At 40.6% G+C, this 23,226-nt stretch overlaps 1 protein-coding gene across 2 annotated transcripts in view; it reads right to left on the bottom strand.

The window, feature by feature from the left end:
* Positions 1–1,335: 1,335 nt before the first annotated feature.
* The window catches only part of LOC115507406 (cytochrome b-245 heavy chain), a 39,139-nt gene continuing 17,248 nt past the window's right edge, over positions 1,336–23,226 (bottom strand). For both annotated transcript variants that reach the window (XM_030305727.2, XM_030305728.2), the window contains exons 4-13: positions 22,775–22,859; positions 19,846–19,991; positions 17,533–17,723; positions 14,314–14,443; positions 11,753–11,845; positions 9,192–9,445; positions 7,932–8,094; positions 6,649–6,795; positions 4,376–4,500; positions 1,336–3,291 (exon numbers count right to left, since the gene is read on the bottom strand). In XM_030305727.2, coding sequence (XP_030161587.1) covers positions 3,165–3,291; positions 4,376–4,500; positions 6,649–6,795; positions 7,932–8,094; positions 9,192–9,445; positions 11,753–11,845; positions 14,314–14,443; positions 17,533–17,723; positions 19,846–19,991; positions 22,775–22,859 — 1,461 coding nt within the window. In that variant the 3' untranslated portion in view covers positions 1,336–3,164. The remainder of the gene's footprint in view (positions 3,292–4,375; positions 4,501–6,648; positions 6,796–7,931; positions 8,095–9,191; positions 9,446–11,752; positions 11,846–14,313; positions 14,444–17,532; positions 17,724–19,845; positions 19,992–22,774; positions 22,860–23,226) is intronic.

The raw sequence follows: 23,226 nt of genomic DNA, 5'->3' as shown, positions 1-23,226 counted from the left end.
ATCTCACATATATATGGAATCTAAAGAAGCCGAACTCAGAGAAACAGTGGTTACCAGGTGCTGGGGTGTGGGGGAAATGGAGAGATATTGGTTAAAGTGTACAAATTTACAGTTACAAGATGAAAATGTTCTGGGGATCTAAGGCACAGCATGGTGACTATGGCTAATAATACTGTATTGTATACTTGGATGTTGCTAAGAGACTAAATCTTAAATGTGTTCATCAAAAAAAAAATCATTGGTAAGTATGTGATGAGATGGAGGTGTTAGCTAACACTACGGTGGTAATCATTTTGCAATATATAAATATATTGAATCAACTCTTTGTACATCTTAAACTTACATAATGTTATATGTCAATTATATCTCAAAAAAATCTAGGAAAAAAAGAAAAGAAATTGGCAGATTGCTGAGGTTTCAGAATACAGATATTTTGTAACCATCGTTGTAAAAATTGATTCAGTGAAATTTCATTAATGTATGCTAAAACGACTGGGTAAAAGGCTATTGGAGAAAATGAGATTTGTAAGGTCCCAAAGTATTCCCCAAATGTGACTTACTAGTTACAGAAGTAAAATGAAACCTTTCCATTTATACAGAGAAACCTGGTGATCAAACTTAATACCATCAATAACAGGACCAACTGACAATGGCTACCCTCTAACGCAGTGCACTGAGGATACAACGTCACTTGTACATAGCCTAGAGAGTAAACGTTAGTTCTATGACAGTGTTAAATTTCTTGGATTTGTTCACTGCCTTGTAGTTATATAGGTAAAAGTTGTTCTTTGGAAAAACATTCTTTGGTGAATCATCATGTGGTATGCTTTAAATATCTTACAATTTTATTGGTCAATTATACCTCAATAAAGCTAAAGAAACATTATAAATAAATATAAATAAATAAAAGTAATAAAAATTAACATGAATTGGATTAACCAGCGTTTCTTAAAAGTTTTTAAATGTTTATTTATTTTTGAGGGGGGGGGTAGGGGCTGAGAGAGAGGGAGGCACAGAATCCGAAGCAGATTCCAGACTCTGAGCTGTCAGCACAGAGCCTGATGTGGGGCTCAGACTAGGGGTTCTTTGTCTTTGAGAGATTCTTTCCACAAGGTGAGGTGACACTGTATTGTCTCCTACCAGTGCTGTGAGGGTCCCTAGGACATGAGCAATAGAACTCAGTACCCAGTTTTCCCTTCCCAACCCATAAATCATGACATGTTTGGCATGTCACGTGCAAAAACACAGACTCTCAACCCCACTGGGACAGAGCAAATCTTTGCTGTTTGAATCCACCCTTTAATATGAAGAAGATCAATAACACAGACACCAACAGAAGCTCATCAATTTTAATAGTTGAGCACGGTTTTAACAGTTCTTCCTAGGATTATATCCCAGAGCCCCCCCTCCCCACCAAAGTACTCAAATACAGCACCTACAAGTATTCAAATTTCATAAATGCAATATTGCAAAAGCAGGAGAACTCAGAGAAGCCTTCATAGCGTTGAGATTAAAAACAATGCTTAATCATCCTCTTGGTACCTGTTGCTAAGCGCTAAATACTAAAAGCTGAAAAAGCTGTATTGGCAGCTGGCAGCTAGCTGCTTGGGAGAAGAATATGGTAATGGCGAGCACTTTTACACTTCATTTTTCATCTCATAACCAGGATAACACAGGACAGGGTTCTCTGTTTTGGTAACTATTCTGGTATCAAGGTAAAAAACCCTGGAGAAATATTTTCAGAGCAACAAATGGAGTTGGTTTTACTCATGCCACAGGGTTAGAGACGGCCAGGATTCTCAGAATTTTCAGAACTGTGATTGCTTCTTCACACATTGGTATAAAGAACTGAAACTATGAGCACAGAGCCTGAGTCATAGTAAATAACACAATAAAAATTTGGTGAATGAATCAAGTGATACCTGGGTTTCAGTACGAACAGGCTGGACCTAAGTTTCTGTAAGTAAAAACCTTCCTGGGACATTCTGGGGAGGCAACATTCTCACAGCAAGCCTGACTTGTCGGGACCAGCCCTCAGTGACCTGCATGTCCCGGGAGCCCAAAGGAACAACTGAGTTATTACTACTTCATCCCAGTCCAATGCATATGCCCATCCAGTGTCAAAATTTGCAACCAGAATCTCAGATTCAATACCACATGTAATCAAAATAAAATGAATTATGTGTAAGCCTCCTTCAATTACATTCAATACATAACAAGACTAAGAAATCTAGGGTGGAAAGTGACCAGTGTGAGAACTTTTTTGCTTTCTTTCATTCTCCTGTTCTCTTCCCCCTTCCCTCACCCTTTCCTCCTAAACCAGTCTTGTGCCCTTCCCCCAGCTTTCTTTTCTTCCTTCCTCATTACCAAAGTAGTTCTAAATATCTGTGGCTTCAGAGGGTGGGGCAAATAAAGCTGTTTTAGTTTCCAGAAATAGAAGCAGTTCTAAGAAAAAAAACAACTGTTTCTGGCCACACTAACAGTGATTTAGAGGCTCTCTCTTGAACTCATGGATATCTAGAACATTCTATGGGGTGTGAATTCAATAGCTACACAGTAAAGCTGGGGATTTTCATTTCTAGGGCATAAATTTGTTGATGGTGATGATGATGATGATGATGATGATGATATGACAATAAAACATTAGCCACACAAATAAGAGACATTTTGTGTGTGTATTTAAATAAAACAAGGGGTAGATGCTTTTTAAAAGCAGATGGGCATATCACATACCTATTTGTCCCAGTTCTTAGTTTAAGGCAGCCTGGTATCATGGAAAGACCACAAAACCCGGAGCGACGTGCACTAGGTCCAAGCTTCATAATGTTAAGGAAGTTACTTCACCATTTCGAGTCCCTATTTTTTTTTTTATCCTAAATACTGAGTCCAGGAATCCTTGTCCTACCTTTCTCTGGCATTACTGTGAGTGAAAAATGAAATACAGTTTGTAAAAGTGCTCTGAAAACCATAAAGCCCCATACAAATGCAAATTACCACTATCAAATGATCTTTGACATCTTTGACATCCCTTTCAGGGAAAACCTGCACATTGTAACTTCATTTTCTCTCTCTTTTTAAGGGGGGAACTTACATTATCAACTAGCATTATTGGGTTGGGTACTTGGCAGCATAATCCTCACTGATTTTCTCGTGGAAGAGACCAGTTAGAAGTTTTCCTTGTTGAAAATGAAATGCACTCCCCGAGGGCCAGACTCAGAGTTGGAGATGCACTGTTTATTGAGGGTTTCCGCCAAGGCTTCAGGTCCGCAGAGGAAAACTCCTATTCTGGTACTTTGGGGAAAGAAAGGAAAAATAAACCGTTTTAGGCTTTTGGATGAGATAGACTACAAAGCACCTGGGGGAATCTCTTATTTCCCTCTGCCCCTGTGTCTTTTCCACTAATGGCAGAGTTCAGATTACCCTGCAGGAGAGTGGTTCAGCCCTGTTTGTGGCGACAGCTTCAAAAGGCAGTTGACCGCCCTGGAAATGACATTCAAGTAGAGTTTACAGAGACCTCTACCACAGAGAAAATGGTGGTGAATTCGTGAGTCTGTGGGCTACTTCACTTCAGGGCTCTATGTCCCCAAACCGTCTCCAGCATCTTGAAATCAGGAACAAATCTGCTTTAGGTTCACCAACTCGGCCAACAGCTTGGTGGGGATTCATCTCTCTGTGTTTTAGATTCTAAAGTCTCGTTCCTCAAGGTGTGGTTCCAGACCAGTACCCTCCTAGTCCGCTTTTTAAGAATGTAGGTTCTCAACTCCCACCCCAGACTTACTAAATCAGCATCTGCATTGTGAAAAGATCCCCAGGTGATTTATATGCTCATTAAAGCGTACAAAGCAATGGCCTGAAGGGTGTGTTCGTGGTGATTCTTGAGTTTATCGTGAGTTCTAGTAAGATAGAGGATCCCCTCAAAGTTTCAGAACGGCTAAAGCTTTAATGAAGGCAGAAAGGACCTTAGGATGTCTATCAACTTATGATTTTAGACCCCAAAACTAAAACTGAAAGTGGGGATGGTGTCTCCTTAATAATAAAAGTATGAATCGTATTAAATTAGAAGAAGTAGATACACTGGTGAAATTTAGGAGCTGAAAGAAAAGAACCAAGTTACGACCCTTCTTAGGAGGAAAAGGGTTCAGAAACGTGGAGGTGGGGGGCCCAATCATCTTTGTTTATAATAATTCTCCAGGTAATTTTCGTGTGATTTAAACACTGTCTTGTAAAGTCATACATATCTAGAAAATTTTATTGGGTGTGAAGATAGTAACCTAGGTGTTTTGGTTTTCAGAGCACACAAATCGAGCCGTGTTTGAGAGTTGCTGCTTTAGGCAGGCCATGGGCCTCAAGAACACTGTGGTGGGGGACTCCTTACTTTGGGTGTTGACTCGCAATTGTCTTGAATTCATTATCCCAGTTGGGCCGTCCATACAAGGTCTTTTGTTTCAGGCCTGTGATCACGTCTTTCTCCTCATCGTGATGCACAGCAAAGTGATTGGCCTGTAGGAAAGGACATGAATTCACAAAGCAGAGACATGCTATAAAAAAACCCACAGATATCTTTACATTTCTCACAAATGAAGTTTCACTATCCGTTTTAACTATATATATATATATATATATATATATATTTGAATATATATATTTGAATATATATATATAGTTAAATATATATATATAGTTGAATATATATATATAGTTGAATATATATATATGTATATAGTTGAATATATATATATATATATATATATATATATATATATATAGTTGAAGGCTAGAAGGTAAACAAAGATGAAAAAACTGGGTCTCCTCAGGTAACTTACGATCTAGAAGGGCAGACCTTTAGGAGAATTGCTAAGAACTAAAACAGATTAAAATGCACTGATATTTTGGTAACACAATGAGACAACAAATCAAGTCTAAAGTTAGTCTGTGTGTGTGTGTGTGTGTGTGTGTGTGTGTACACACACAGTCACATGTTGTTTTCTGCCACCCTTCTAGGGAGCCTCAGTTTGAACAACAAATATTTTTCATAAAAGTGGTTAATTAAATGTATTTAAAACTTAAATCAGATTTTAAATTCACTGTACAGGGGATGGATGATGGGCTAAGAAGGGTGGCCAGTCTGGTTTCATAACCCTGTAGAGACCAGTTTTGTAAAGCAAAATAATTGTTTTTCAATGCAAATACATTTCCCATTTAAAAAATGGTGCGTGAGTTTTTAAATAATAAAACTGCCAAGTGATTTAGATATTATATATTTTCCCCCGGTCTCATTTTGATCAAATATTTGTTGTTGTTTTGCTTTTAAAATTACAGAAGTGGCATTGCGAAATCCCATTTTTCTAGAGCAGCACTTTTCATGGTCATGTGTCCCTGGATCTACACTTGCAACCAGACTCATCTAAGACCCAGAGAGTCTATGATAAACAATACACCAAAACCCAAATGAGAAACCAGTTTTCACAAACACCAGGCGCCAGTGTGTGGCTATGGCCGGTAGAGACACTGGCCAGTGATAGGCAGACACTCTTGCCTTAGCTCCTCACACAGGGGGATAGCTTCTGTTGCTTCCAGGCCAAGTAATTAATGTTTGCTTATTTAGAAAGATGTTACCCCCTAGGAATCATTAACTTGTTTCAGAATTTCTCAATGTCAACACTTTTGACATTTGAAGCCAGATAGTTCTTTGTTGCAGGGGTTGTCTTATAAATTGTAGAATGCTTTCATTGCAAACATGAAATTTTGCAATGTGCCTGGAGGGAGGGGTACGTGTTTGTGTGTGTGTGTGTGTGTGTGTGTGTGTGTGTATAATGTGTTATGTCTCATGCATTACATAGTATACTATACCCACATATATATATACACACATACATATATGCTACATACATACATACATATATACATATATACACAATATATATCATCTTCATTAACTATATTTCAATATATTATCAAATATAAATGATAATCATGAACTCCTGGGAGTTGTTAAGAGTGCAGGCTCTGGAACATTCTGCCTCTGCCTCTTACTAGTTCAGTACCTTTGGACAAATGACCTAACCTGTTCTGGGCTTTGGTTTTCTCACCTATAAAGTATGAATAATAACAGTAGCTGTTTCATAGGGCTGTTGTTAGGATTGAATTAGACAATCTATTTAAACACTAATAAAAGTACCTAGCACATAGTATAGGCTTAATAACTATGAGCAGTTATTATTACTACTTATTAAATGTATTGTGTATATTGAAAAACACACATAAACATAAAATTAGAGGAATATGTGTGTGTGTATACTGATATAAAGGTAGAGATATATATAGAGAGAGATATAAAGAGAGGTGGATCATCTTGTCCACCTGGTTTGAGTCCCCTGGTAGGAATGTGGCTTTAATACAGTCAAAGTCATGGCACCTATTCCCTTGTAGGTTCCTTAGCTTTGATCTGTTCCTCAGATACTAACTTTGAATCTAGGCTCCTTAGTCTGAACACGTGGGGATATTGAGTGAGGGTGGACAGGCTGGATCACTGAAATCCATCAACAGTTCTTGGTAAAAACGGTACACAAAATACTCCCATAACCAAAGGGAAGTCAGTCAGCCCTGGACACTGGGGGAAGGACCTGAGATCTGGGACGTCGCCCTCACCTGAGACTCATCCCAGCCGGTGAGGTAGATGTTATAGCTGAGGAAGCCGGCGTTATTCCTCTCCAGCATCTGGGTCTCCAGCAGCTGCAGCAAGTCGGCAAACCACTCAAAGGCGTGCGTGTCCCGGCAGAGCCAGTAGAAGTATATCTGCAAGAGCCACAGATCATGAAGCAGTCTAGATTTAAATAGGCCTTATCACAACTGATATATGGATTTCTGCTCTTCCCCCCACTCGACTTTTTCCTGCTGCTCAGAACGCCTGGAAACATAGGTTTTCAGAAAGCGCTGGACATTTCATAAGCTAGCTCGCATGAACCTGTGCTGGCCTTCACACTGGCGGGGCAGTAAATCAATAGGTTGGTCTCAGAAGTACATGACTTAGGAAAAAACATTAGCTCCCCACTTTCCCTCTAGGTCTGCCCTTACCCACCCCAGATCCCTGGCTTCCTTTGTGCACAATAGGATCAGGCATTCCTGAGTTCCTCCTCCATACAGTAAAGAGAGAAAGGGGAGAATGAAAAGTCAAGGTACACTCCATGTCCCTATTAGAGGTTACCTCTATAGTTATTAGAATGACTCACGTTTCATTCAAGGTGTCCTTTACCAGGCAAGGAAACCAAATTTACATGTGACCAAAAAAATGCCCTGGGAATTTATTCTGAGGAGCTGCCCAGAAGAAAGTAAACGTTTCATGAAAGGACATGTCTCCTGCCCTCCCCTTGCAAACTAAAAAGTACTGGGGGACTGGAAATGAAATCAACCTCAATGTCTAACACAGGATGATAGAAAAGTTTTTCTATATCCTCTCAATGGAACACGGAGGAATCATTAAAAAGGATCATTATAAAGCCTGTGACAACACTGAAAAACACCATAATATGTTTCTGCTAAAGGAGGACATGAAGGTATATGTACAACTTTCCAGGAGTATGTAAACTTGTGGGGAAATATTGGAAGAGAATACACAAAAACAATAGCTACTGGACTGGGGTTGTGAACACTTTCTGTCGCATCTTCGTTTCTTGTGAATTTCTACTAACGCTGTACGAGCATAGTACATTGCTTTCGATAATAGACCTGCTTCTATGAAAGCACATTTAACTTCTCAAATCGCCCTTTTATGAGAAGTCGGTCTCGCTGCAACCACGCAGAACTTGTCTTCACTTCCTTTGGTCTCTGCCAGCCTCTGCCCTTCACTCAGCAGAGAGTGAAGTCTCTCTCAGGCTTCACTAGGCAGAACCTAACGACCTTATCCGAGCCCTGTGAAAAATGAGAGAACTTACCTTTTTGAGCCTCAGATTGGTGGCATTATTGCAATATTTGTACCAGACGGACTTGAGAATGGATGCAAAGGGTGTGACCCCGATCCCTGCTCCCACCAACATCACCACCTCATAACTGAACACGTCTTCACTGGCGGTGCCAAAGGGCCCATCAACAGCTATCCTGGAAGGAGGCGTGTGAGGAGATGGTTACGGGGCTATCTTGCACTTCAGAGCAGGATGGGGCACAGGTTTTCACTGGGGGTGTGCAATATGTCACATCGAACCGGGACGACGTATCTATGGGGCACTTTCTTTTCTGAAATAGCTTTCAAGTAATGAACCTGATGTCAACAGTGTGGTTGGAAGTAATAAAAGGAAGTTTTAGCTAACTGAAAACATTTGATAACTCTCAAGGGTGTTTTTTCATCTCTCCACACCCTTCACCTACCACACACACACACACACACATGCGCACGCACGAGATTCCTGTTTACATCACACCCTGAGGTAAACTGAGAATTTTCTGTCATAACATCTTATAAATTTAATATCTTCAATTTACACTTGTGTATTCATCGAGTGAATCAACAAGCTTTTCTCTAGCATCTACTAAGTGCCCAGCACCGTCTCAGGCATGTGGGAAGGAGGGGACAAAGTAAATAATATGTGGCATTTACCCTCAAATAACATATATCAATTAAATTTTTTTTTTTTTTTAATTTTTTTTTTTTTTTTCAACGTTTATTTATTTTTGGGACAGAGAGAGACAGAGCATGAACGGGCGAGGGGCAGAGAGAGAGGGAGACACAGAATCAGAAACAGGCTCCAGGCTCTGAGCCATCAGCCCAGAGCCCGACGCGGGGCTCGAACTCACGGACCGCGAGATCGTGACCTGGCTGAAGTCGGACGCTTAACCGACTGCGCCACCCAGGCGCCCCTATATCAATTAAATTTTAAGAACATCTTTGATACACTATAACTTTGTTAGAAAAGTTAGTATAACTTGGCCTTGACCCTCACCCATTTAAAGGAATTTGGGAATATTTGTTATTAATGTTTGATTCAAATATTTTATGTTTCACACAAGACTTATAGATATACGCATAAACACACCACACACATACAATGGGGAACACAGAGATAGCTGCCTATATTTGTAGAACTTGTGTGTTTTGTCGGACCCAACAGATAGTAGAGTGAGAGACGGGAAAAGAGGAGCTATTTAGTGACATTTTCCCTGAACTCATACACTTTCGTACATACACACTTTGTACTTACTTAGGTAGTTTCCAAGCATCTTGAAACTCTTGTTTATCACAGCCACAAGCATTGAAAAGTCCTTCTGTCCAGTCCCCAACGATACGAATATGGATGCTAAAGAAGTCTTCCTCAGGGGCGGAGGTCAGCGTGAAAGGGTGCCACTCCAGCCTGGACACCGTGGGGCACTTGACGAAAATGTATTGTCCCACCTCCATCTTGAATCCCTTCTTCTTCATCTGTAGCTCGATGGTTTTGAAAGGGTGAGTGACCACCTACGGAACAAAACAAGTTGAGCCCCTCTCCTCAACTTGGGACAACTCCCAAGAGTCATCCCAACCCTGGCATTCCCTGTAGCATCAGCTGAGGCTGCAGTTGCGACCTCATTGAGGGTCAGCTATTTCTTCCCTCGTCCTGACTTTCTTTTCTTTTGCAGGTTCCTTTCCTGAGACTATGCCTCAACAAACCTTCTGTATGCAGTTCGCTGTTTCAGACTCTTTGCCAGGGAATCTAACTTAAGACACCAGCCTATTGTGATATTTTTTTTCTCCAAGAAGTCAAAGCAGGAAACTACAAACAGGAAGAAGAGATGTCTTCCTGCTCAGTCTTCCTGCCTCCCCAGGGGATGATTGAGAGCCTTGGCAGCTGGATAGAAGAAGGAGACCCCATTGGCTAGTAGTATAGTAACATCCCCCAAACCAAGCCTAAGGTACTAGTCTATCTTTGTCCTGAGCCACACCTTGAATCTGCCTGATTCCACGCATTGTTTCTACATTTCTACCTACCTGGGAAGTATACCATCCATCTTTCCCAAAGCCAGGCCCCAACCACCCGTTGCCATCCTCATTCTCTATGTATACAAGTGTTCATGACAGCTTTGTTTATAAGAGCAAAACATTGGAAACAGTCCAGACATCCATCAACTGGTGAGTTGGTAAATAATTTTAAAAAACACAATCAAAAGCTGTGATTACAGTACAGAAAGTAATATATTTCTGGGACAATTCTTGAGATACCTAGGACTTTGTATGTACAACTAAAAAACAAGGGACATCAAGGAAAAGAAAAATCAATAGAAACAAAACAGCAGCTTCCCAAATGTTGACTGATAATGTGAAACTTTCCTTTCCGTGAGCGAGGAGGAGTAAAGTGGGAAATCCTTTTGATACACATTGCGAAACATTTCCAAAACTTGTGATTTAAAAAGATGTTAAATGATAAGCTGTAACTGACTTCCTTTCTTCACTGAAACAAAGAGCCACAATGCTTCATTTTGAAAACAGAAAATAAAAATTTATGAAAATTATTTTGAAAATGATGTTCACCATGTTGCAATTTTGTATGGTGAAAACATTTTTTACCCTGTTGCAATTTCGATACCACAGGCGAAATTGGGATGGAACTAAATAAACTGTACCAGTAGACAGAATTGACACTGGAATACTTTTGGATGACATCTTGTTTGTTTTCTTTTCTTTTTTGAGAAGAAAATGAATATCTATGTTTATAAGAAGAAAGTGAATATTTTCTCCACAGGAAAACAAGTTTGTCTTTGAAATATGTTTAAGGGAAATCCTTGTCTGCTTAGTCAGGTCTGGCCTAATAAGGAAAATTTTGTGGCAGCTCTTTTTGCTCATCTTTGGGTTTTTTCTTATAATACAATAGAAGTATCATAAAAGGAGAAGTGCTGTCGCTTCCTATATTTCACGATTTCTAAGGCCAGCTGGACTAACTTTACTCTGGCCTTCCATAGATGCCAAGAAAGAAAAGCTTGGGTGGAGGATGGAACATTTGTTGAACTGTATTGTTCAACAATTGTTGAGTCGAATTAAATTTTATTTGATAAAACTAGCTTTGTCTGTTGTTTCCTGAAGCTATAAGCAGGAATTTCTATTTCTATTTAATTAGTTGTATATTTACATAGTTAGTAATGAGAAGCAGCATAGAAGCATGGGGAAAAAAGGCCACCTTGTACCTGTTGTTGATGAACTCAATTCTAGATGCAGTTTAGTTACTAACCTCCTTGAGACTTTGGATTCTTCAACTCTGATATTCTATGATTACATACACAGCACAGAAAAGGAGATAAAGGGAGACTTGGAATGCTATCTCAACCTCAGTCAGACCTGCCCTTGGCTCCCTGGTTCTTTTAACATCTGAGTATTTTAAGGCTCAGTGTGTGCCCTCTTGAACTCATGTGTTTTGCCTCTTCACTCTTAATCTGCTCACATCATCACTGTATGCTTCTCCCCTCTACACACACACACACACACACACACACACACAATGAAAGAGAGAGAGAGAGAGAGAGAGAGAGAGAGAGAGAGAGAGAGATTCATGCACACAAAACAGTCGGCTTTATTTTTCAACAGAAAATGTTAACTTGTAGCTCCCCGAGTTAAAAGGTCCAACCACTTGATTATCAAGCTAAGTACACTGACTGAAATTAACTATAGGTCTTCTCTCTACCCTACGTTTAATTGAAAGAAACCGGGTGAAAGACAGCTCTGATATAGAGAACTTGGGTAAACTTGTTCATGATATAGTTAGATGCTATTAGTAATTCGTAAACCAGACAATACCTTGGTGATGACCACTTTCTGTTGAGATCGCCAAAACCGTACCAACCTCTCACAGAGATACAGAAACATGGGACCAACAATCCATTTCCAAGTCTGTAATTGGAGCAAAAAATGAAAACAGGATGTGTTAAGGGGTAGTAGGTAATACAAGATTCATGAGGACAAAACATTGTAGAAGTCAAGTTACTCTTTGTAGGCTTGTTTAAATATTTGATATTAGATTAGTAAATTTGTTGTACAACAGAACACATCATAAAATATCTAAAATCAAAGCAAATTTTTGAGTCGATAAAAATGAGCATTCTCCTTGGCCACATTGGGGAACTTCATCTACAGTATGAAACTCTCCCAAGAGGAACTGTCCAAAAGAATGGGATTTCCTCCTCGTGTTGCAACAGCAGTTGCAATAACCTTACAGCAGAGCAAGGTTGGTTTCAGAATTAATGTTTCTCTTAAGGATACCATTTCAACAACACCATATTTTTCAATGCAATGTTGAAGTTGCTTTCTCTCAGCCATGCAGTCAAAGCTTAATCTTTTGCAAGATAAGAAATTTTATGCAAGAATGCAGCTGTTTCTCCAATATCCTGGTAAGTTCTCAGAGCTATGCAATATACCTGCTGAATAGGGATAAGCCCAAAGACTTTTAGATTTCTTTAGATCCCCTTCTGGTCAGAAACTCCAGTGTTTCATAACACTGGAGTTACCCTGTACTATTATTGGCTATAATAAAAACCTTTAGGACACACAGATCCATCCTGGGGGGCAGTCAGTTAGGTTCCTAGTTTAATATCTGAAATAGCCAAGAGCTTTAGAAGGCAACATTACTTAAAAAGATGGCATTCCAGAATGGATTCCAAGAAAGAAAAAAAAATTCCAAAGTCTCACATATGGTCTTTCTATTAAATTTTTTGAAGAAACTTGTTATTGGAAGTTGAGAGCACCTGAATATCTGCCCCGAAAGTTAGAAATATTCTGCTGCTGGCCTTTGTTTTCAAGGGACAGGTTTTTTTGTTTAATTTTTTAAACTTTTTAAATGTTTATTAACAGAGAGAGAGAGCGGGGTAGGGCCTGAGAGAGGAGGAGAGAGAGAGAATCCCAAGCAGGTTCTATGCTGTCAGCACAGAGCCCACACGGGGCTTGAACCCACAGAACTGTGAGATCATGACCTGAGCCCAAATCAGGAGTTGGATGCTTAACCAACTAAGCCACCCAGGTGCCCCGTCATGGGACAGGTTTTTAAAACATCCTGACATCTGGGGCGCCTGGGTGGCTCAGTCAGTTAAGTGTCCGACTTCGGCTCAGGTCATGATCTGACGGTTCATGGGTTCGAGCCCTGAGTCGTGCTCTGTGCTGAAAGCTCAGAGCCTGGAGCCCGCTTCCAGTTCTGTCCAGTTCCGCCGCTCCCCTGCTCTCTCTCCCTGTCTCTCAAAAATAAATAAACATTAAAAATTAAAAAAAAACATCCTAGCATCATCCATCTATTTCCTGGGTGCCACAATGGGGCCCCACTGAATGGAGCCAGGTCTCGGACATTGCCCCTAATCCCAGAAACCCAGAAGCTCCTTTGAGGTAGATGCCTATTAAGGTAGTACTCTGATTCCAGCTGTCTTCAAGGAAATGTGCCTTCCCCTAAACCATATGAGGGCCTGCAATACAGTTCCTTTTTTTTCCTTTCTATTGATGTCTGTATGTAGAGGGGCAGTGCATTGAGACGTCTGGTGCTTTCATTAATGAGCAAGGTTGCTTCAAGATGTTAAGTCCCTGGACAGCATACTGTGTCTTAGAGGAAGAAAACTGTTATAGTAGGAAAGTAGAAAAAATTAAGGAGAAAGTGAGATGGGACATCTGCCTTTCTGTTACACTGTGCTTAAAAAAATTATAATCCTGTCCAGAAGCCCTATACAGATGTTGATTTTTGCCTAGTTTTATACCAACGGTTAGCATGATAACCAATAGAGTATACTGCCTGCCAATGGAAGAAAAGATATGAAGAACACAGGGCCCACTTCTCACTCAGTGGAGCAGAGATATTGAGAATACACAAAATGGAATTGTGCAGAGCACCCAACAGGAGGTCTGAACAGAGAGTTAATATTCCCGCATGTTTTCCCATGGGCACCCTTGCCACACTCCTGCTCTATACGCAAAGCCTTTGGGTGTTGGTAGGAACCTTATATCCAAAGAGGCTCATAGCTCCTTCTAAGTGACTGAGTCATCCAACTCAGCTCAGAATGGAATCCCTCTGGAAATCATTAACTGCTATCATGGCCTCATATCCAGAAGAGAAGAGATGGAATTTCTTGAACCCCAACAGCACTTTCAAAAACAATCCTTTTTCAAGTTTTAGATCAGGATGTTCAGAACAGACCAATGCAATCCTTATTTTTCAAGAAATAATTCTAGACAATAAGTGTAGCAGAAAAAACTAGACACATAACATTCTAACACTTCCATGGCCTTCGTAATGGACAGCTCTATGACATTTGTACGTATTTCTTAGACACAGTTTGAAGATGGTTGGTAAAGAAACCGTAAAAGTAACAATGAATTGTACATACCATAGGAGGGTTCCCAGAAAACTGTGGGATTGGGCATTCCTTTATTTTTCCCCATTCTGAGATCTTTTTCTCACAAATTTCGTGATGGTGTTGGTCTAAACTCTGTGGGGTCTGCCCACGTACAATGCGCCTGGGGAGGAAATGTAAGTCCGGATGGTTTAGTAGCAAGAAATCAAGCTCTTAGTATTTTGAGACTCTGGGCATATTTCAAGTATTCTAATATGAATCCTGTACTTTCCATTTACCAGTAATATATTATTGACCCCTCTGAATAGATTTGAGGAAGGGAAAGAAAATATGTCTTCTTCAGCAATAGAAAAAAGATATGTACAATGGCACAAAGTATAGGTAACATCGTACAGGGTAAGTTTTGGATCATTAATATGTGTTTTCTTAAAGGGAGCATCTGTGCTTCCGTTTTGAGTGTTACTTTCATTTATAAACAAACGGAAACAGGAAAACCGTAAATCTAACAGAGCAATGAGTAGCCCATACAGTACCTTGGTGCAAATTAGAAAAAGATGCCCCCTCTGAGAGGGCAGTACTAGAGGCAAAGAGTATGGCCAGCAAAGCGTGGGCTAATTTTATGTCCTGAGGACAGGCACCCTTGTGTAGTTGACAGTCCATACACTCATACACAGTAGCTTTGAGGCTTAGTCCAAGTGCTTCATCGGTTGAACCCAAATTGCCTAAATTGAACCAAAAAGTTTTATCAATTTAAGAAGACTGTGTGGAGATTATGACATTCTCACAGACGTCGGCACTAATGGTGTGCCCTTTGAAGTGCTCACAGCCCATTCATTTCAATTCCATAAACTGTAATTGAGCAACTGCTAACACACAAGACAATGTGGGTTTAGTGGGAACAGAGGAAGGGAGGCACAAGGTCAGGTAAGTCAGGTTCCTGACCTCGAGGAACATAAATTGCAGGGTCTTCAGAATATGTGAGAATAGAGGCACAAAAGGCCCTTTGCAATAGTTTCTATGGGGGAGCTAAACTTTATTGTGCCACTTGGTACATTCTGCAAATGGTTTTTTTAACACTTATTTTTAGAGAGAGAGAGACAGAGAGAGAGGAGGAGAGGAGCAGAAGGAGAGAGAGAGAGAGAGAGAGAGAGAGAGAGAGAGAGAGAGAATTCTAAGCAGGCTCCACACCCAGTACAGAGCCTGACACGGGGCTCGATCCCACGAGCCTGGGATCATGACCTCAGCGAAAACCAAGGGTGAGACACTTAGCCGACTGAGCCAAGCAGAGGCTCCTGTGACTGTTCTAATTCAAGGCTGTTAACCATCCCTTTCTGTCCTTACGTTTGGGGGCAGAGAATTACTGTGCCAGACCTGGGGAAAGGCACTGTACACAAATTATCTCAGTTGACCCTCATAACAAGATTGAATGGTAAGTATTAGCACCCCCATTTTACATATGAGAACACCGAAGCTTAGAGAAACTAGTAATTAGAAGCAGAATGATTTGGAGAAAACACTTCTGGGCCTAGGTCAGACAGCGTTGGTTTCAAATCCCACGTCTACCGCTTGCTAGTTTGGTGGCCTTGGGAAGTTATTGAACTTCCTCCAAGCCTCAGTTTCTTTAGCTGTAAAATAGGTAATAATAATAATACCTAATTAAAGGTTTATTTTAGTAATCAATCGGCATGATGCATAAAAAATGCCGGGCACAAAGTAAGAGTCTAACAAATGATAACTATCAAAATTTCTAATGCCCAAGTTCACATGCGGAGTAAGTGAGAGGGAAAAAAGGGGGGGGAGGGGATTCTCCCGTCTTCTCACTGCCAGGACCAGAAGTCAGAAAACCTGGATATTAATCCTAGCTCAGCTTCTGCCTGGCCAGGAGACTGTGAGCAATCAGCCAACCAATGTACGTAGCAGATTCTGTTCAGATGGAGAGTGGGGTAAATCCGTCTCCTCTGCCTGCTCCAAAGGAAAATGTATAGTTGAGAAACTGTACAAGCATAAAGTGCCGGAATTACTAAACTAGAGATGGGGAGAGATTCATTTTGTTTTCTCTAGGATTCTCTGAAACAGCTGGATTATGACCACATCCCATTTAAAGATTTTCAGTTGCTTTAAGAAAGTCAAGAGATTCTTTGACTACACAGATTTCCCGGTGCTTAAGAGCCGATCAGGGGTCGGAGTCAGCAAGTGGATTAAGAATGCACACAAGTAGTTGCTCAGTGCTGCTCCTTCCTGCCCTTCCCCTTTTCACACTCAGGTCTTAATCACCTCTAGGCCAACTTGGCTCTCAGCAGAGTCATTGAGCCTTGAGTATCTACTCCCTTCATGCTTAGCTATAGAGCCTCAGACCCACCAGGGAACTTCCCCACGCCTACTTTTGTGTGCAGGTGTGAGAACCAGCTGGTGTGAAATAGCATAAAAAGGAAACCTGATATTAAATAGGATTCCCAATAAGGGAACTGTCCCAACCACACATGCAGGCACTGAGTCTCTATGAGAGTATTTGTCACAGCCTGCCTTAGAGCAGCTGTGCCACTTACAAACAGGGTGACTTGGGCTACATATTTTACCTCTGTTAGTCTGTTTCCTTGTCTACAATCTCCCCCAGGAAATGGGGATGTGAGAGCATCTCTACCTAAAAGAAACATTTCATGTCTATAACAAGTGCTCAATAGAAGAGAGCTCTTACCTTTATCATATTAGAAGGCTGGAAGGCAATAACCATGTAATTTTCCTTCTAGTATTCCCCCACAGTACCTGAGATCAGCCCTCAAACATGGTAGGCAATCAATAAATGTCCAGCTTGAATCAAAACTCATTGAACTACAGCAAACGCTTCCACCTGCTTAATCATTAGCCCCTCAAGTTTGGGAGTTGGACTAATTTCCTAGCAATTAAACCATAAGAAACATCACTGCAGACATCCAAGACCCCTCCAGCACGCTTAACATGCCTTATACACTTGCAAAGACACTCAAACTTTGGTGCATTTTTCAAGCTTGCTAGAAATAACTGCATTAATAATAGCTACTATTAAATAACTAAAGAAATAATAGCTATGAATCAGGCGGAAGAAACTAAAATGTTGCGGAGTGGTCTCTCTCAAACTGACCCCTGTTGTCCCCTCATATTCTATCAGCAGACAGGCTGACCACACGTAGACAAGGAGGCCACTGTGCCTCTAACAGCGTCACACCTGGAAACTGAAGGACTTAAAGTACTCGACGGTGGAAATTAAACACTCACTCAGCTCCGTGGATGGCGAGCCCGATGAAGAAGATCACAAAGAGATGGTGTGTGTACCAAAACAGTTCAAAGTAAGATCTCCGGATGGTTTTGGTGGAGGAGGTGATAATTAATATGAGGCACAGTGTGATGACAATACCAGTGATGCCTGCCAACCGAGTCACAGCCACATATAGGCCTCCTTCAGGATTCTGTAAAATACACACACGCACACACACACGCACACACACGCACACACACATGCACACACACACACGCACACACACACACACACACACACATTACTGGTAGGCTCTCAAATGCAGGACTACCTATTTATAAACTTTCCAGTGTATAGGGCCATAGGTATTCCCTCTCTAGAGAGAGATACAGACTTGGAATAGATATTTCTCAATTTGAAAACATTTACGTGGCTAAGGTATCATGGGAAGTACTAACTGATACACTGAAATAGTTGTAAGGGAGGATCGAATAAAGGAAATCAGCCAAGTAGAAGATGCCCTAAAAGGGTCTGAAGCGCTTTCTCCCTTTGGTTTGGAAAGGACCACAGTACTTTGTTTTGCAAATGTATTCTGGACATGCCTGACGTCTTAGGCTGGGGTCCCCTGAAGCACGTAGACCTTGAGATGAGGGTGCATGTGCTCCAGGAAGAGACTGGTCAGAAGATGGGTAATAGATCACAAAAGAGGAACAAGTCAAAGAAGGAGGGTGATCGCAGGCTGTTTTTTTTTTTTTTTTTTTTTTTTTTTTTTGTATATAGAGGGTAGCTCCCACCTGATGCTGCCGAGGAACTGTGGACACTCAGTCACACATCAGAGTTCATCCTGACTCAAGACAAGGAGGATGGGCTTTCATGGTCTGCCCCCATCAGTTTTTGGCTAGGGCTGCCCTCAGAGAGGTAGCCATCAGGCCCTTTCAGTTCTCTGAGTTTGTGGACAAAGGGACTCCAATAGCCCCAGAGTGGTCCTCTGAGGAAGAAACGCAGGTCTCAGAAATCAAAAGTGAAAACACACAGAAAGGTGTGGGAGCACAGAGTAAAAGTGGTCCAGAGAAATCCAGGCAGAGCATGACAGTGTCAGCCCACCTAGTATGGTCACATTGCCTTCCTTACACATCACTGTGCAAACAACGGACAACACAAAAGGAAAATTATCCCAGACATTACAGAAAAAGAATTTCTGTTTTCTTTGATGCAAGTATTTTCTTCATGATAGCCCGAGGAGAATTATTTCTGCAAAATTAAGGGGCTTTTCTTATACTCTGCTAAACACAAGGAAACACGTTTGCAATTGGGTGTATAGTAATTTGACTCGGCCATCCTCCCAAGCCATTGAGCACATGAGGATGACTTACTTGGAGCTTCTCCCTCTGAGTGTAGGAAGCTTTAGCCACTGTTGGAAGGGAAGCAGGGCTTGCCATGGATGCCCCAAAGGGCTGCCCCTGGAAGACTGCTGAGTACTCCCAGTGCACCTGGCTTCTCATGGAATGGTGGTTAGCAGACATAGGCCACCCCTCAGATGTTGTAGGCAAGAGAGAAGAAAAGCATCTCTGACAGCTGTCAGTCAGTGGCCAGCCTCGTACTAACACCGAGGCCGGAGTGTTCCCTGTTTCACATAACCAAGTGCATAGAACACCCGCATCAGACGATGTCATTCTGTGACTGTGGTGGAGTGAGACAAAAATAAAACCACTCCAGAATTATGTCTCAGCCAGGACAACAACACAAGTGACTGCTGCTTCTTTACCGATTACAGATTTAGCCCCATTCTATTCCTTCTGCCTCCTGGAGAAACATTCCTAATATACCCAATCCTAGAAAGACCCCCAATTCTTGAACATACCTGATCCAGAGCAGATCTTTGCTTTCTTAAACCCCTCCAGAACCACCTTACACAAGTCCATGTCCTCTAGTAGCAAGCCTCTGTTAACACCTTCCCGGAACGTCCCAGACTTTCTCATGGTGCAAGGCCTCTTTTGCCGCAGTAGGTAATAAGCCCAACTTTGTTTGACTGGATGTGTGTTCCGGTCTTTCTTTGATGGTGGGCATTGTCATGGGTGAGCCTGAGTTACTCCGGGTTCCACAGGTGAGCTTAAGGAGCTGGAAAACTTCTAGAGATCCTCCACACGTGGGGTCGGGAGTGTGGGAGACATTTCCTCTGTACCCACATTCTTAGAAACTACAGAACTGTCCCCCTGATAGTCAACTTTTGTCACTGTTGTTGTTCTGGCCAAGTGCGGTTCTTCACTCACTGAAATCTAGTCCTCAGTTTTAATGGTCTAGGGAACATCTGAATCAGGAAATAGGAGACTTACCTTGAATCTCTCTCGAGCAAAATTGAGGTAAGTTTCATTAGGATTATCTCCAAGGTCAGAGAGTGCTATTGAATAAGGATCAGAATTGTTGGATCGGGCATCCACACACCACTCCACATTAAACAGATGTGCAATAGTATGAATCGCTGAAGAGGACAGAGAAGAGAAACAAACAGGGTGAAGGGTATGCACAATTTTATTATGAGCTGGGTTTCTGCCTATAGCCCCTGACTCTATGATAAGTTATAAGGAGACACAGGGATGGCCCAAGACACTCACAAATAAGAACTGGGTCTCCAGGCCACAGAGGCAAGACAATTCTAGTCAGTAAGCTACTCTATAGTTGTGTGATCATACACAAATCACTTGACGCCTCTGGTCTTGGTTTCCTCATTTGTGAAATGAAGGTGCTAAACGACACCATCCTAAAGATCCAATCAAGTTCTGAGATTCTACAAAATAACCTTGGTCTCTGAGGATATTTGGATGTGCTCTCTTTGCCTCTCTCCCCCTGATATATTTATGTTCAAACAGGAAGACTCTCATGTAATATATGCCTTTAGCGGACCCATTCACCTGACTCTGACATTACTCCAGAAAGATAACAAAATTTTATTGATCTGATATAAACCAATGGCCATAACAGTGAATATCTTCTTAAAAATTGCATTCCTTACTTAACAAGCACTTACATACAACTTACTAGGTACCAAGAACTGTTATACATGCCTTTAATTACTTTATCCTTATATTGATTCCAATGATGTAGGGACGATTATCATCACCTCATCTTACAGATGAGGAAACTGGGGCATAGAATACTTAAATATCTTGCCCAAGATCACCAAGCTAGGAAGTAGCAGAGTTAAGAATCAAATCCAAGCAATCTGGCACTCAAATCTATGCCCTTAACCATTACACTATGTTACATTCTAATAAGATTTTATCATGCATTTTGCTTTTGAGCCATTTTGTTTGCCACAGAAAGCCTTCATGATCTACTAATAGGAGAAGAGACGCCCAGTTAAACACCTGCAATCTAAGCCTATTTTACTCAAATTAGGGACAGACTCTTTAAGGGCAGAATAAAAGTCTCCTTTGTTTATCACCGTGCCTGTGTGCATGCCTATCGCCTGGCACAGCCCTTATTTATTAAGTGAATTAGTGGAGATTTGGTAATGGTTCCAGATGCATCCCTTGTGCCAACACCACCACTTTAATAATGATAATAATAACAACACATAATATAGCATACATATATACATATGTATACCTATTATATATAATAATAACAATAATAATAAAGAAGATGCTTAGCTGATAAGGGCTACCTTACCCTTAAGATAAGATATCTTCTCAACTTATGGGTTGTGGCCCCTGCACATTACTGCAAGAAATCCATAAATCTAAATGTTTAACCTAGTATTTTTGTAATGGATAAATAAAAGCTCTCGTTTGTGAACTAACAAATTTTTTTTTATATTAAAAAGAGTGGAAAAGGGTGAAGACGCTGGGATTTTGTCAGAAGAGACTAAGATAAAAAAAGTTTTAGGAATTGAATAAATCCTAATAGTGGGATGAAAGAAAGAGTGATGAATATTTTTTAACAGAATTCATTCAAAAAGTACAGCATATCTTGGCAGGAACGTAAATTGGTGCAGCCACTATGGAAAACCCCATGGAGGCTCCTCAAAAAAACAAACAAACAAACAAAAAAAAAAAAAACAAAAAGGAAGTACCATCTGACCCAGGGATTCTACCCAAAGAAAATGAAAACACTAATTTGAAAAGATATATGCACCCTTATTTTTAGAGCAGCATTATTTACAATGCTGAGCTATGGAAGCAACCTAAGTGTCCAATAGCAGAGTTAAAAATCAAATTCAACCATCTGGTATGGATAAAAGAAGACGCTATTATATATATATATATATATATATATATACACACACACACACACACACACATACACGTATGTGCATACATATATACATATATATACATACATGTATATATATATGGAATATTACTCAGCGATAAAAAAAGAATGAGATCTTGACATTTGCAACAACATGGATGGACCTAGAGAGGATATTATACTAAGTGAAATAAATCAGACAGAGAAAGATAAATACCGTATGATTTCATTTATACATAGAATCTAAAAACCAAAACAAACAAACAAATAAAACAGAAGCAGACTCATAAATACAGAGAACAAACTGGTGGTTGCCAGAGGGGTTGGGGGTGAAAGGATGGGCAAAATAGGTAAAGGAGATTAAGAGATATAAACTTCTAGTTATAAAACAAATAACTCACAGGGATATAAGGTACAGCATAGGGAATACAGTCAATAATACTGTAATAACTTTGTGTTATTGGTAACTACACTGATCATGGTGAGCATTTTATAGTGTATGTGATTGTCGAATCACTATGTCATACACATGAAACCAATATAATATTGTATGTATTATATGTATTGTATATGTATATGTTGTATGTATTATAATATTGTATGTATACTTCAATTTAAAAAATTAAAAAATACAACATATCCAATCACCACTTGATCTACCTAAAAAGGCTGATCTCTTATTTTAAAAAAGGTATCTAGAGGCGCCTGAGTAGCTCAGTTGGTTAAACATCCAACTTCTGCTCTGGCCATGATCTCAAGGCTCATGAGTTTAAGCCTCGTGTCGGGCTCTGTGCTGTCAGCACACAGCGTGGAGCCTGCTTCGGATTCTGTGTCTCCCTCTCTTTCTGCCCCTCCCCTGCTCACACTCTGACTCTCTCTCTCTCTCTCAAAAATAAACATTAAAAAAATTAGAAATAAATAAAAAACAAATTTAAAAAAGGTATCTAGGAATAGAGGGAACTCTCTGGTTCCAAGTTTTCTTTGCAGTCTCAAATATCTTAATAAGCTTACCAGTGTGAAGTGCAATCATCCATGCCACCATTTTATGAAAGGTGAGGTTCCTGTCCAGTTGTCTTCGAATTCTTGTCGAGCAGCACTTTGGATTAAGGGGAAAAGAACAAAATAGTAATTGGTAACAAGAAGGCTTTCCATGCGCCAGGAAGTAGATACATATCATCTCATTTTATTCTCACAACCACCCTAAAAACGATGTCATTCGACGCATTTGACAAATGAAAAAACTGAGGCTCAGATATGTGTAGTCATCTTCCCAAGGTCAAACAGCTGGTAAGTGGCATACCTGATAGGTCCCTGCAGTAACCACACACAGGCACAACCAGCTCAGCCCAAGAAGCCTAAGGTTTGTTGACCAGCAAGCCTTAGGTCCCTACAATCCGTTTCTGCCTATTTTACCTGGACCTGAAGGGGGAGAGCTCTTCTCTGTCTTCTCCATCACTTTCCCC

The sequence above is a fragment of the Lynx canadensis genome, chromosome X (assembly GCF_007474595.2).
Source record: "Lynx canadensis isolate LIC74 chromosome X, mLynCan4.pri.v2, whole genome shotgun sequence".
Taxonomy (NCBI): Eukaryota; Metazoa; Chordata; class Mammalia; order Carnivora; family Felidae; genus Lynx; species Lynx canadensis.
The sequence above is the reverse complement of the archived record's forward strand: the minus strand, read 5'-3'. Positions and strand labels throughout refer to the sequence as shown.